The 14557-nt window shown below is 42.7% G+C and overlaps 1 protein-coding gene across 2 annotated transcripts; it reads right to left on the reverse strand.

Moving 5' to 3' along the window:
• Positions 1–1335: 1335 nt before the first annotated feature.
• Positions 1336–14328, reverse strand: LOC115561422 (von Willebrand factor A domain-containing protein 5A). 2 transcript variants are annotated; one of them, XM_030381461.1, is made up of 19 exons: positions 14077–14328; positions 11457–11517; positions 10856–11058; positions 10485–10707; positions 10049–10230; positions 9826–9940; positions 9553–9728; positions 9358–9446; positions 9124–9268; positions 8462–8541; positions 7905–8019; positions 7620–7778; positions 7428–7531; positions 6208–6431; positions 4537–4638; positions 2908–2961; positions 2324–2541; positions 2003–2126; positions 1336–1892 (listed from the first exon to the last, which is right to left on the reverse strand). In XM_030381461.1, exons 1-19 carry the CDS (start codon positions 14122–14124, stop codon positions 1813–1815), a joined length of 2502 nt encoding a protein of 833 aa, XP_030237321.1. In that variant the 5' UTR covers positions 14125–14328; the 3' UTR covers positions 1336–1812. The 2 variants fall into 2 exon arrangements, with proteins under 2 accessions (XP_030237321.1, XP_030237322.1); XM_030381462.1 differs by having other exon boundaries at positions 11457–11504; positions 14077–14327.
• Between the last annotated feature and the right edge of the window lie 229 nt (positions 14329–14557).

The following is a 14557-nucleotide window of genomic DNA, read 5'->3' on the forward strand; positions in this document are numbered from 1 at the left end:
GCACGTCCAGTGGGGAGGAGACCTCGGGGAAGACCCTGGACTAGGTGGAGACCTCGGGGAAGACCCTGGACTAGGTGGATAGATTATATCTCAACACTGGCCTAGGAATGCCTCGGGATCCCCCCGTCAGAGCTGGTCAATGTGGCCCGGGAAAGGGAAGTCTGGAGCCCCCTGCTTGAGCTGCTCCCCCCGCGACCCGACCCCGGATAAACAGATGACGATGAGATGAGATCGTTATTTATATCCGAGATTATTTAATCTAACCCGATCTAAACTCTATCATGCACCCAAACACGGCGGCGTTTGGGTTTCCTACCTCGGACTCTAGCGCAGCCACATGCGCGTTGGGCGCGTTGAACCATTTTTGTGACACACAATGATCAAGCGTCAGGTTAGGCGCGTTAGCGTTATCCAACGCGAGTAACGCGGTTGGTGTGGCCGTACCATTAGTCGATTGATCCATGATGAATGCAACAATTGCCTCGCAACTGGCTGTTTATATCTAGCCGGTGCCATGTTTGGGTGTGTCTGTGCCGTAAAGCATTTTCGAAACTACAATCTGACTACATTTTCGAGGATACTTCCGTTGCGTCACATCCGGATTGTGTCGGTCCGAACAGAGCAAGTTGCATATGCGCTTTTTCACTGGAGAGGCGACATGGGTAAATGACACACCCACCAATCGACCCAGAAATGGATGCAGAACCATCAGCATAACTCTCAACCTGCATACTTAATGTAATTTTGGCTAAAAAAGTTGCATAGTGGGCCTTTAACAGAAAAACACTGAACGTGATATAACATAGCTGTCGAGTTGATTGGCGAGTAAGTTCCTCTGGTGACCTGGAGTAGAGCTCCCAATTTTGGTATGAAGTTAGTGTTGCAACTTGGTGTTTGGTCAGAGAGTGTTCTCTTCCTGTGTTTTTGAGGTGTTTAAACTTCAGTGACATGCATATAGTTCACTTTAAACTGTAAAGCTCTGTCTTCTTTGGCCTTATTGCTATGAATGCATCACCTTATATCGTCCCACAGTCGAATGGTACATTTGTGCCGATTTTGCAGCTTTTACCAGTTTCGGCACCAAATCTTTTTTGAGTGTGGGTGTTTGGTCTAGTTGTGTGGTCAAGTTGTGGTCAAGTTTTGTGGTTATAGTGGTAATGGCAGCCTGTTGAAGTGCTGAGTTCTACAAGTCTGCCATTTTTTTTTAAGAACTTTTGGAGCCAAAAAGTCAGGAAAGTACTAATACTAATGATTACAATAGGGTTCCTATGTTCACTACAATAGAAAAAACACTCATATTCTAAAATGATAGTCTTACTTTTATGGTAACACACACACTTTTATGGTAGAGTTTATTATATCACCATGACTATTTGTAATGAAAACAAATGAGGACGGAAGCCATTTGTCTTGTATTAAAGCAAAATATAAAATAAAAATAACAGTTGATACCAATTACAGCACATTTTGTTAGCATTTGTTTCAGGCACCAAATTACAGATAACTCGGGCAAAAAACACAGGTTTGGTAGCCTGCTTAACACAGGTAGGCTGCTACATGCCACACGCTGGAAAATGTAAGATAAAATGAATAATGTAATCAAATATTATTATCTTTAAAGCACGCATTGTGGATTGGGTTACATGGCTTATCCTGGAAGAATACCTCCAGTGCAGATAATCACAAAGGCAAAAATAATCAAAGGCCATTAGGACAAGCAACAGCTCTGGGAAGGACCTGAAAAGTGTACCATCCCCCAGCTGACGGTGAACCACAGAACAGGCGCACTGCCCTGCTGACACCCTGAACCACTCACATTCCCATGGAAGACTCCTGCACCTGGCATCCCAGCAGGACATTCCCTGCTTCTACGCACTCTGTCATGCAGGGCACTGAACAGGGAAACAGACAAACCATCAGCTAGAATTACTAATTATTAATTAGTGTTCCAATGAAATCCATGTGAGAAAAAAAGAATCTGAAAACTAGCATTTCCTTTGACCTTTTTCCCCATGCAGCCATGACACGGCCTTCATTGCCAGAAACTCCCACTCCTCCTGAGCATCATTGTTGAAGCCATGGAGCCAGATCACAGCCAGAACTGTAGCCCACACTTCTGGGCTCACCTAAAAAGAACACAACGATGCATGATGATGAGAGAAGACAGGAGAGGAGATAGATCTAAAATGATCTCCTAATTTACATGAATCACTCTTTACTGATTCTTCTTCTTTTATTCTTTCTCTTTTGATGAAAGAAAAACAAAAATCTAGTCAATCCAACAGATGTTTTATGTACCAAACCATATGAGAAAACAACACACCGACACAGGCGTTGCACCCTCCACATCCTTGAGGGTCCTTCCAAATACGGCAGCCAGAGCGGACTCCAGTAGCCAGGAGCCAGAGGCCCTCTGGAGGGAGATCAGCTGTAGCATGGGGTCCCTTGGAGCCGGGATAGCCAGATCTTGTGGATCCTCATAATCAGCGGAATCCATTTCTACCATTCCCGCACAAAGACTGTGCGCCATGATATTTGAACCTTAAGTAAAAAGAAAGTACAATTCATACATTTTCTGAATAATACCAATAATAATGCACTTTGCCTTTTGTGCGTTTTCCTAGTTGCCCAGATGTTGTTTTTGCTCATTTATTATTTTCTGTTGATTTATTTATGTGGATGGTTCTCGACGATTAGATTGTTGATCAAACTTCAAGTGAAATCTGTAGGATTTTGCATCCGTGGCAGTATCAGTAGAGCCAATGGTAATGTAACTGTTGTCTGTAAAGCGATGCATAGCTCAGCTTTTCTTGGTTGGCTGAGCACTAGTCATCAACAACAACAAAATCAATACAAAATGATAAGTGAAACGCTAACCTGCCAAGAACATATTCTAAGAAAATTTACCTGCGAGAACTTTTTTCTTCTTACAAAACAGACCTTTACTGGGCATCGGTACACCTATAAAAGAAATATAAAAAAATGGAATATACCGCTGATTTTTACTTGAGGAATGGTTATAGATAATAATATCTCTGATGTTTTCCGAAAAGTGCTTCTGTTGTCCCTTCCACCCAAACGCAGTTTAGGTCAGCTGGTTATCACTCATGGATGTATAATAAGAGGTTAGCATTAAGATGTTAACCTAGTAGCCAAGCGGATGCAATATGGGCACGGGCCCTAAGATGCTTAGTGATACTTAATATATACTTTAGTCAAAAAGTAAACAGTTTTCCTTTTCCACCCTTAACCAAGTTAAACCATGCCAACTGACAAGCGTTTTCAGTTTGAACACACAAGTTTTGCCGAGTCGCAGCAGAGATGGACCATCCTGGGAGCACAAACCGCCTCCAAGACGGGCAGCGGTGATGTCAGCCATACTTGCTGTTTGGAGCGAGAAGTTGTCTCACAAATTGTAGGAATATATGCCTATAAAAATACAATAACTGCGTTCTTGATGAGATGCACAGTAATGAGTACTCAACGGCTTGATTTGTTATTTTTAGTTTGTTCCTTTAACTATATAAGTCTAATTAAAAAGGGGAGTCAGGATAAATAGAAGATAACCGTGGGGCCTGACAATATTTGCTTGTTAAACAAATTGGCTTTCTGAGATAGGACAGATTTCTTTGAAAGAAATTGGTGGGGGACCTTCACCAAGATCCCCCCCCCCCCCCCCCCCCCCCAATGGGCAGCAGCTAATTTGTATTAAAGCTACATGCACCTGAAACAGCGCATTCTGAAGGGACTGAAACAGAGGGGAACAGCGGTAGGCGAGATTTTTTCTTTCCTAAAAGCTATTTCCATTAAACAGCTTTAATAACTTGTTTTCTGAAACTCATATACTATGTTTACTTGTTGGGAAAACACCATAATATGGCTCCTTTAAAACACAATTATTTTCCTTATAACAAGGACATCGTGTGGCACTCTGAAAAATATTTGTGAAACATTGTCCAATGTGTAAACAGGACTATTCTGAAATAAATCAGCCTTCAGTGAGCTATTGAGATTAGGAAGCAAAGAGGGGGAATGATGAATGTCAAACAGAATTCATCATCGGGTATATCATTGAGTGTGTTCTGTCTGTCTGATACGTACCAATCAGGTACGTATCGATGTTGCCTCATCGAACCAAGACAAGCGCATTGTCATTTAAAGTACACAATACAACATTTCTTTGAGGAATACAAAGCAAGACAAAATTAACTGATACAAACTAAAATTTCTTATATGGATTATTCTACAGAATTACTTAAAATGTGGGGGTTGGAACATAAAATGCAAGTTAAAATCTCCCTAAAAGACTTTCTTCAAGGTGTGCATTGGAGGGCTTTATAGATTACTTTATTTTTTACTGTTTACTACCAATGGCCGAGAACTAATAGGAAGCGAAACAAAGTGAAGTACCCCGTTCACCCAGATTTGAGCTTGCATGCCATCATACTTTAGATATCAATCTAAATGTATCCATACCTTCTAAATTAATATTAATTTTTACGTTTTATGTTATGGCAAGTTGGATTGTTTACTTACGGTTTGCAGAAAGAGCCATGTCTGGAGCCATGGCTGAGCTACATCCTATTATTGGCATTGCCATTTGCGCCATTCGCCCCGAAATCCTGCCCATCTTCATCCCTTGTGAGAGGAAAGAGGAATTGGGTTAGTCTGTTGTGGAAGGAGACTAAGTTATTCAGATGCCATTGTCGATCTACTTCGATGTGACCCAGAGCTGGATGAGCCAAATGCTCTCTACTCCTCTGGTCTCTGGTTATGAAAAACCACCCTCTCTCCCCTCTCTAAAACCTCTAAAATGTTATGTTTTAGATTGAATACCACCTAGCGCATTATCATTTGGTAGCTCTACAATACTGTAAGGCCATAGAACAACATTTTTTATTATTAGATATCACAAGTAGTATATCCCAATTGCATGCATACTATGTGCAAAAGTACTTTGCAAGTAAAAATAAAATAAAATATTTGGAATGCAGCTCATGTTTAGTTGTCATGGTGCCCAGAGACTATCCGTTCATGATGGTCTAATTCAATCAAACAAAACAAAAGGTAAGGCATAAAAAAAATAAGTTAAGATTGTTCTTGATTGTTTTTTGCCTATAGATTGGCGAGATTAGCTTTAAACTGTTCAGTGGAGTCTCAGCTTCCTTTTTGATATTTGTGATTTCTGTTTGTTTAGATCAAATATTGTTATAATAATGTTAATTCTGTAAATGTACACATTTATGAAATACATAACTACTTTTGTATCCGTCTTGTTCTTATTAACTAAAATGAAATCATAATAATTAAATTATAATTAGTGTAGCTATCATCTGTCATGATAGCCTAAAACTTGAGATTCTAATCCTTCTTGGAGTAAATCCGGGTTTACCAAGACTGCTTTCTCATGTGTTAAAATGCCCTTAAAACGTCTTTGCAATTGAGGGGAGGGGCATTACCCAGATACGGGCCATTTTGGGATGAGGAGGTTAAACGCTTTAAAGGGACACTGTGTAATATTTTAAGTCATTTATTGCCTCAAATCAACGTATTCATTCATAAATAAGTACTCATTGGTGTAAAATTATCTCTGCCAAAAATCTCACTTATCCTCCTGAGCGAAGAATAATTAATATGTAGTTACATAGGACGGGTAAGCTTCATGGAGGCTTCCATGTTCTTCCAGTCTATGAACGGCCGAGAGGGACAAAAAGCACTACGTGGTACAGGAAATGCAAACGCGTTTTCCCTCTGAGCCAGCGTGAATGATGACTGAAATATTTCACTATCTTGCTCGAGGAGTAATTACTCATACATCATTAGCTTACACTAATGATTCAATGCAGTTTGAAATTTGTTTGAAATAACGAACCTCATCATCACTCGAATGACTCGATGAGGTAGTATTGGATGTCATGACACAGCTTCTTGGCACATACTGCCCACCATAGTTTTTGAACAAGCGAGCACTTTTAGTTTGAATGCAATATACAATTGTACCACTAGATGGGAGTAATTTCTACACAGTGTCCCTTTAAAGACGGCCTGCATCTTGCTAGCTTCTAGGATCATACTCCTATTACACATCTATTATAATGCTTGCGTTATCTGTTCCTCTTGTGAATGCAGTACAGAGGTTAGAGTGCCACCATAGTGAAAGAAAGACAGAGCGAGCGGGGAGACAGGCAGATGTATGGATAGACGTACTCGGTGCCGGCACATTTCTGCGCAGAAGAGGCCCTTGTAAAGCCTCCCCGTTGCCCTTGTTCACGGCGATGAAGGCGGTAAGGGAGCTGCTCACTCCTGATTGGACACTGACTTCGACCACCTTTTCCTTTGCCTTGACTTGGTCGCTAAGGACACCGGGTTCGTTTGCCTCCACCTCCAGAGAGCGAATCAGGGTCCGAGCCCCCAGTCGGTGGGCAGTCAACCTGTAAAGTAGAGCTGTGTTGAAAAAAACGATTTTCCGATTTTTAATCGATTCGCATATTAATGACCGATTATCGATTTGTACGTCCAAAGATCGATTTTTTTTATTAAAAAAAAAAAAAAAAAAAATACAATTTCGAATTTTATAAGTTACAAATTTATATTTTATATATTCATGGGAAATATACATGGGATTCCCCTGAACACTTAGGGTGCTGCATATTCTTGAAAACAAATCTTGAGTGTGGTTTTAGAACAGATTTGAACATGCTCATATAGACGCCATTCAGTGCTTTTACAGTTTAAAATGTTCTGTTCTTATGTTCGCACTTTAAAGAGAAGTGCTCAACGTTTACATTTTATACTTCCAGTTTCAGTACTTCTCAGTTTATTAAGTGTGAGCAGTTTTAAAATAAAAATGCTTTTGGTAGCAACCGCTTTTGGGTGAATTCTTAATTATTTTCAAGCATAATAATAATGCACTGGTTAGTGTCCCAGTAGGAATCCACTGTTGCAGATATAGTCACCTCAATGATGTCCTCCATTTATTGTCCTGAATTATCTTTCTTGAAGGTAGATTGACCCTTAACCTTTTCATCAGTCTTCCAGCCATCAGTAACTACCAATACCAATACTATTTTTAATATGTCGCTTCTCTACACAGTCATGAAGTGAAGGAAACGGTTCAAATACATTTTTCATTTTTAATAACATTAACCCCCGGATCGAATCGAAATCGGATCGAATCGGAAATCAGATCAAAATCGGATCGAATCGGATGGAATCTGAGAAAATCGGAAAAAATCGTTTCTGAAACTTAAAAATCGGAATCGAATCGATTCTTGAAATTTGAATCGAAACCCAGCTCTACTGTAAAGAGCGAGAGAGAGAGAGAGAGAGAGAGAAGCCATGTTTGCCCCACGTATTGCTATAGTGATGATATAGTTAGAGACACTCCTTGGTCATTCTTTTGAGCCAATGAGGGACCGTTGGCTTACCCTGTGTCCTCTGTCGGCTTGAGGCTGAAATTCAGCTGATTCTGAGTAGGATGTTCTGCCAGGCTATATTTCACAGTCACACAGCCCTCTGCATCCCCAGAGCCCTGCGGGAGCACAACATATTTAATATATAGATATATTAACAAAACATATTAGTATGTAGGTGAATTTATTCTTTGACACACATTATACCTCTCCAGTGAGCTGGGCATAGATCAATGACCTCTGACCCTGGAAGAGGTTTGTGATGGGCGGAGTAAGTGTAGTGACTGACACACCGGCAGGTACATCCCATGTGACAGAGATGTCCACCACAGCCGGTTGCAGAGCAAAGCGCAGTGACTGCATCACCTTGTGGGCGGTGAGAAGGAGGAGATTGTAGTATCACAGTTAAGCCCAGCAGCTTCATACAGAGAAAAAAGTATTTATTTTGACTCCCTTCCGTTGTCTCTATCTGCACCCGGGTCCTTGTCTTACTTTGGACTGCATTCTGTCAGCACCGGCGATGAACTGGGCGTGGCCCCGTCCTTCTTTGGCCAACCCGTTGATGAGGGCCGTACTGGCTCCCCCGCCAATACCAAAAGAGAAACACCTGAGGGACAGTATATCAAGACACGTGTTAAAGGGAACTGAAGCTTTGCTACTAATACCTATTTAATCTATCAGCTAAACCCAATGCAGGACAGACAAGAGTAAATTTACTTTGAAGTCAACCTTCAACCTTCATTTGATCAAGCATTTTATTTAAATTTGCTTACACTATATGATATGTTTTTTTCACGAGTCCTTGATAATAAAGAATAACTGGATGATAAGGGATGACGGCGGTCAGGCGGACTATGGATGTATAGAGAGCTGTCATGCACGGATGTGTGCACATACTCAAACAAAGACTAAAACCACAAATATAATTATTTCAAGCAATGTGTAAATAATTTAGGTTTAGCAATGTTTTCATTATACAGATTATACTGACCAACACACACACAAACACAAATTCAACTAATGTGACCCTTGTGCACTGCACGCCCAACCTGTGAGAACCAGAATTCCTCTTCACCACATCTATCACTGCCTTGGTGTTAGACACCTCGCCGTCAGTAAAGACAAACAGCTACGGAGAAAAGACAACATGAGATTAGTCCTGCCCAACATAGTTCTACAGAAGGGCATGAATGGCTCATCCATCAAGCATAACTGTACTACATTCAGCTAGAGGTGCAGCAGGTTTAAAACCTAATACATTCAGCTAGAGGTGCAGCAGGTTTTAACCAGGGAGAGTGAGAACCCACAGGCCTAAAATGGCCATGAGTCAGAGTTCACACATAACCGCTGCTATATGTACTGGTGGCCCACTGTGCCTTGAGTTAGTTTTAAATCAATACAGAAACACCAGCTGGATTTGTATCCGCACACAGCTGGTGATGGTAATATGCAAAATAATAAACCACATTATTCAGAATTTTTTATTGTTGACAACTAGTTAAAAACATATACACACAGTGTATACACTAAGTAAGTAAGTAAGTAAGTAAGTAAGTAAGTAAGTAAGTAAGTATATAAGTGTGTGTGTGTGTGTGTGTGTGTGTGTGTGTGTGTGTGTGTGTGTGTGTGTGTGTGTGTGTGTGTGTGTGTGTGTGTGTGTGTGTGTGTGTGTGTGTGTGTGTGTGTGTGTGTGTGTGTGTGTCAGTCATACTTGTCTTGGCTGACTTGGGATGCAGGGCTGCTTGAAGATATGCTTAAGTGGTTCAAGAATTTCTGTTCCTCCCATGTCGGCCCGCAGGTCCTCAATCACCTTCAGAGCTTCATCCATTGTCTGCTGGCTGTAAACTACACTCTGCCTGCACACATAGACACAGACACACACACATAAGCAAAATGATCAAAACAATTGATGTAAATGACTGACTCGATGGCAAACATGGCTTACGGGAAGATGTGGGTATAACTGGAACCAAAGCTGTAGATGTTGAAATAGCAGCCAATCGGAAGGCTCTTCAACAGGAGAAGCAGTGTTTCCTAAAGTTTGGTAACGCATACCAATGAGTAGGTGCTGAAAAGCCATCATCTAACAAAATAGGTCAAAAGGGAATTCAACCCTGAATAGAGAACAGCTGCTACATGCCTTGGCACTATCAATGCGAATCTGACTGCTATCTGCATTACTCATGGGCGAACTCATGCTTCCAGAACGATCGATCACAAACAGGAACTCCCCAGACTTGGTCATTAATGACATCACCGCCGGCGGGAACTCGGGGTAGAGGCTGACCATGACCACCGGGTCGCCCATCAGAGAACCTGCGGGGCAGGACACCAGAACCCATGTCAGATCCTGCTTCGGGACAACTGTTGAATGGCAGTATTTGATGACATTGAAAGAGGTTTTATTGCACACCAGGCTTAGCAGACGCACAGCCCGCCTCCACCACAGCCGTAGGCAGGTGGGAGTCTTTGTAATACAACAGCAGCTCTACATCCCGGTCAAACTTATGACCCGCAGCCAGCTTTACCTGACAACAGCAGAGAGTACACAGTTACAACAGTTCTTCTAAATGCTCCACACACTGTGGACTACAGGTGTGTGGAGATACTGAGATACTAGGCACAAAGACACATACTGCGGCCTGGGTCTGCTGTTGGTTGAGGTACTGCACCGGGTCCAGGGAGCAGTTGGATTCTACTTTAGTGATGGGCCGTGGAGAACAGACACTGGCACAGAGAGACAGACTGTAGGGCACCAGACTGGCTGGTACAGAGGTGCCAGGGCCGAAGCTGATGGTCCCAGCACCGCCATCACTGCCTGTTGAACAATCATATGATATGTTGAATAACCATATTGAAAAATCATATGAGAAGTTGAATTACCAAGTTGAATGATCATATGGGATGTTGAAAGGCCATGTTGACTAATAATGTTGAACAATCACGTATGTTGAGAAAACATCTTCAATAATCATAAATGCTGAATAATCATGAGATGCTGAGTAATCATGTTGATTACTCATATGCTACTTGGAATAATCAGGTTGAACCATGGTTATGGCTCCTCCTCACCCAAAGGCTGATAGCGTGGGTTTAGCACGGCTGGCAGGCAGAATCTCAGGCCGTCGTCAGCCTGGACTGCGAGCTCAGTGACGTACTCCAGCCTGATGGAGGCGCTCTCCCCTGGAGGCAGACTGCCCACGCTCAGGGAGAACACGTCCGGGCTCTTCTCGCTCTCCTCCAATAGGAAGGCCTGCTGGCCCCTGGTGAGCGCGTCGTCATACTCCTCGCGAGCCTGCCGGAATGGGGATGGGTTAGGGTGGTTGGAAACGTGTTATTATTCACAGTCGAGGACAAAATAAGTCTTCAAATGAATGCTGACACAGAGAAACAAATGTGTCCTTTGGAAACCGTGAAACCTGTCTAGCGAGTTCCTCCCTAACCTTCTGCTTCTCCCGCACTTCGGCGACCACCTCCGACTGGCCGATCTTGGCGCTGAAATGGCAGACGGCGGCATCGCCGGGCAACGGGAAGACGAAGACGGCCTCGATGGGGCTCTGCTCTTTGTTCTCATACAGCAGGGTGGCGGCGACCGTCGCCACGTGATCTCGCACCGTGACCTCCACATCCACGCTCTTCAGAGGAACTGCTCAACACAGAGCCTAGAAAGTCTCAAAGCCCGTACCGTACAAAACACAATCTAGAAGAGCCACGCACTGACCCTATTTCTTGTTGATAATGTTATTCTATTTTTTTGGATTTAACCATCAAAAAATACCGCCTGACACATTATATTTTGGTGGATGGATGGAGCATCAGCACATTCACTTCTGCTCACGTGTGATACGCTCACATGGGCCAATGAGCTAAATTCCCCTTAATGAGCAGGGGAATGGGGGTTTCCCCCCCAAATAAATAGGACAGAAGAATCAGACTAAACCACTTTCTGTATGAATATGTTGCCTTTGCCTTTAATTTCACTGCAGGTTTGCAGGCACATTTACTGAGAAAACAATCCAACAATTGTGTTCAGTGGAACTTTACCTGGTTCCTTGGTGGCAGTAAGCAGACCACAGCAGTTCACCATGATGCCTGTGGAAATCACCTGAAGTTAAAGGTTGTATAGGTGATTTGCTTTTTTGGCCATTTTTGCAAAATTACTTGAAATCCTTATCATAACCCGCTTACAGCCACTGAGTTAGAAGTACTGACATGAAAATTAAACAAGTCAATCATCTGTGGAACGGCCAGGGCTCGAAAAACTCCAGCCAATCATTTCCATTGCCACCGAGTTGCATTGGACAGTAAGTACGTCAATCAAACGGTCGTACTGCACTCCCCCTCCCCCGCGCCCCGCGCGCGACCCCTTCGTGCAGTACTCGTGACCCAGAGCAAGCTCCTGTTTGTTGTTATCCTGCGGTAGCTACTGGAACTAGTTAATCCACATTTGGACCTAGCAGTAGAAGACAATTTCCATGGCAGACAAGACGCCACCATCCCCACCACCACCACCACCACCAGCAAAGAGAAGGAAAAATCTTTTTCAGAGAGTAATTGATAATAAAAACGCTGAAAGAGAAAAACTGAAATCAAGAATAATCCTAGGCGCTGCTTTCGAACGTTGGCGGCAACTGAAGGACGAGAAGGGTCTAAAAACCGATGCTTGTGTGGCGGTTGACCTAGTTTCAAAGTTTATACCGTTTATACTCGGTAATACCGGTGTGGAGACGAGTGTATTACTCGGTGTGAAAATGTCCACACCGCGGCAACCCTAGTGAAAACCAGGACTTCCAATACAATTATATGAAACAAACATACATTTTCTAAAAATAGTAATGATTTATGTGACCGTTTAATGTTTATAACATCTGGTCCAACCATTGCAGCGAGAACGTATTCTCAGCAGGGGGTGCTGGGAAAAAAAAAAACTCAGCCTGCACTAGACTCGCAACTCGTTACATTGATAAAAAAAGATGTATAGCAGCGCAGCTCAATTACACCAGTGCATGCGCGGACAGTTGAAAATCGATCGTTCACATCCAGCTGCTCACAGAACAAGTTTAGCGCACCACCGCTACCCTCACACTTTTTCATATAACCTTTTTTCAGCACTAGGTCATATGAGCATTAAATAAATGCTGCGTCTCAAAATGCCTTGGACAGCAGCGAGGATGACTCGCTTTGCCACGGGCCGAAACAGTTCGGAGCGACCACAGCCAGAGCGAACACAGCGGGGCAGAGGAGTGTCAGGAATAGTCTTTGGTGTACACATCAGTACGGCCTATTTGCACTACTGTTTAGTGGCAATGCAGTGTTTTATTCGATGCCTTTTTATTTTCGTATATTATTTCAATGAATACAATTTATTTATTCATAAAAAACGGATCTGGTCTTCAAATCTTTTTTCCAAATATAGGTTGTCTTACAATGGGGTTTGTGTTTATATTCGGACCAATACGGTACAGCGGGCGCTCACATGACGTTAAGCATTTCCTGGTGCATAATGTGACGCTTCAGAACCTAAAATCCCGTTTCTCCCCGTTGACACAACAACACATAACCGGCGTTTTCAGAAATCTCCACTTTGGCCGGAGTTTTTAGAAATGATCGTTTTCTGTGATAAGACAGGGCCTCGGACAGGGGGTGTTGCAGCACCCCCAGCACTCCTACTTCCGGCGGTACTGGGTGCAACTTACAGCTGAATGTAGTGCCATGTTGTTAAACGAAAACCTAAGCTAGCCTGGCTCGCTCTCGCGCATCTCTGTTCGCGCTCGTGCATGATTGCGCGTCCAGGTACTTGGAATGGGTGGAGTCAGAGTCAGCGTTGAAGGAGAGGGGGTAGGACCATTTGAGTTGTGTATTTTCAAAATCTGCTGGCGTTTCGCAAATCACCTACCCAACCTTTGTATTCAAGGGGTGCATACGAGTAGGCCTATGTGTCAGTTATAATGGAGAAGTAATAAAGTAATGAAAGGAACCAGTGATCCTAGCCTGATAAACTATAAAAGCCTGCTGTACTTTGTTTAAGGAACCCCTAGTTTGCTACAATCCTGGTGGCTATTAATCAAAACGTATTCAAAACGTTTTATCCAGGTATAACTTGTCTACTGATTGATTATTTACTGACACACACACACACACACACACACACACACACACACACACACACACACACACACACACACACACACACACACACACACACACACACACACACACACACACACACACACGGACACACACACACACACACACTTGATTTCTTTATTTGTTTAATGTTATTTTAATGATTACGTTAATTATCGTCAATATGTCATGACAGGCAGAGGAAGGTTTGAATAAAATTTAAAATAACACCAGCCAACACTTGCAAACTAAATTGAACACGCACACAAACGCCCACGCTGGGCTGTGACGTAACTGGACTGGAATAGTTTCGCTTCTCATCATGTTGTGACATACGCGAATAAAAGTAGCTAACAGCAGATGAAGAATAATACAAATATAGTCATTATATAGAAAGGTTGTAAACCAAGGAAGGTAGGCCACAGCTCTCCAAGTTCACTGTCCAAGATATTGCAATGAAATGACAACTAGAGAATATGTCGCTTTACCATTTTTGTTACTTTTAAAGTCCATTTATTGAGCCAATTAGTCTTCTTACCTTTTCGTAGATATTTATGTTGTGTGCCGTCTCAAGTCTAGGAACCATAGATAGTATATAAAAGCTAGGAACGCACTGGGTCCTTCTTCCTGCTTGCGCAGTGCTAATACCAGGGCACGCCCAATGAGTTTGTAGTTGGGAGGTTTTACCTCCCAGGGGGTGGTAAACCGCTGGTTCTGGTCCAGACCAGGCCGGAGCCTTTAACTAATAATCCCAATAGTCTGAACAGAACTATTTAGAGAGAGAGGTTGACGACAACGGAAGTTCAAAATAATCGGTCGTCACGTGGTTATTCATTGAGACAGATAGTTCTCAGAAGTGCTTGGCGGGCCACTGGATCTAATTAATCTGCTTCTAATCAGATCCAATAGCCCGCCAAGCACTTCCGAGAACTACCTGAAGACTGAACCAACCTGTGACGATACATTATTTTGAACTTCCGTTGTCATTCAATAAATGCATTGTAAATAAATGCATTTAT

This window comes from Gadus morhua, chromosome 16, assembly GCF_902167405.1.
Source record: "Gadus morhua chromosome 16, gadMor3.0, whole genome shotgun sequence".
Lineage (NCBI taxonomy): Eukaryota > Metazoa > Chordata > Actinopteri > Gadiformes > Gadidae > Gadus > Gadus morhua.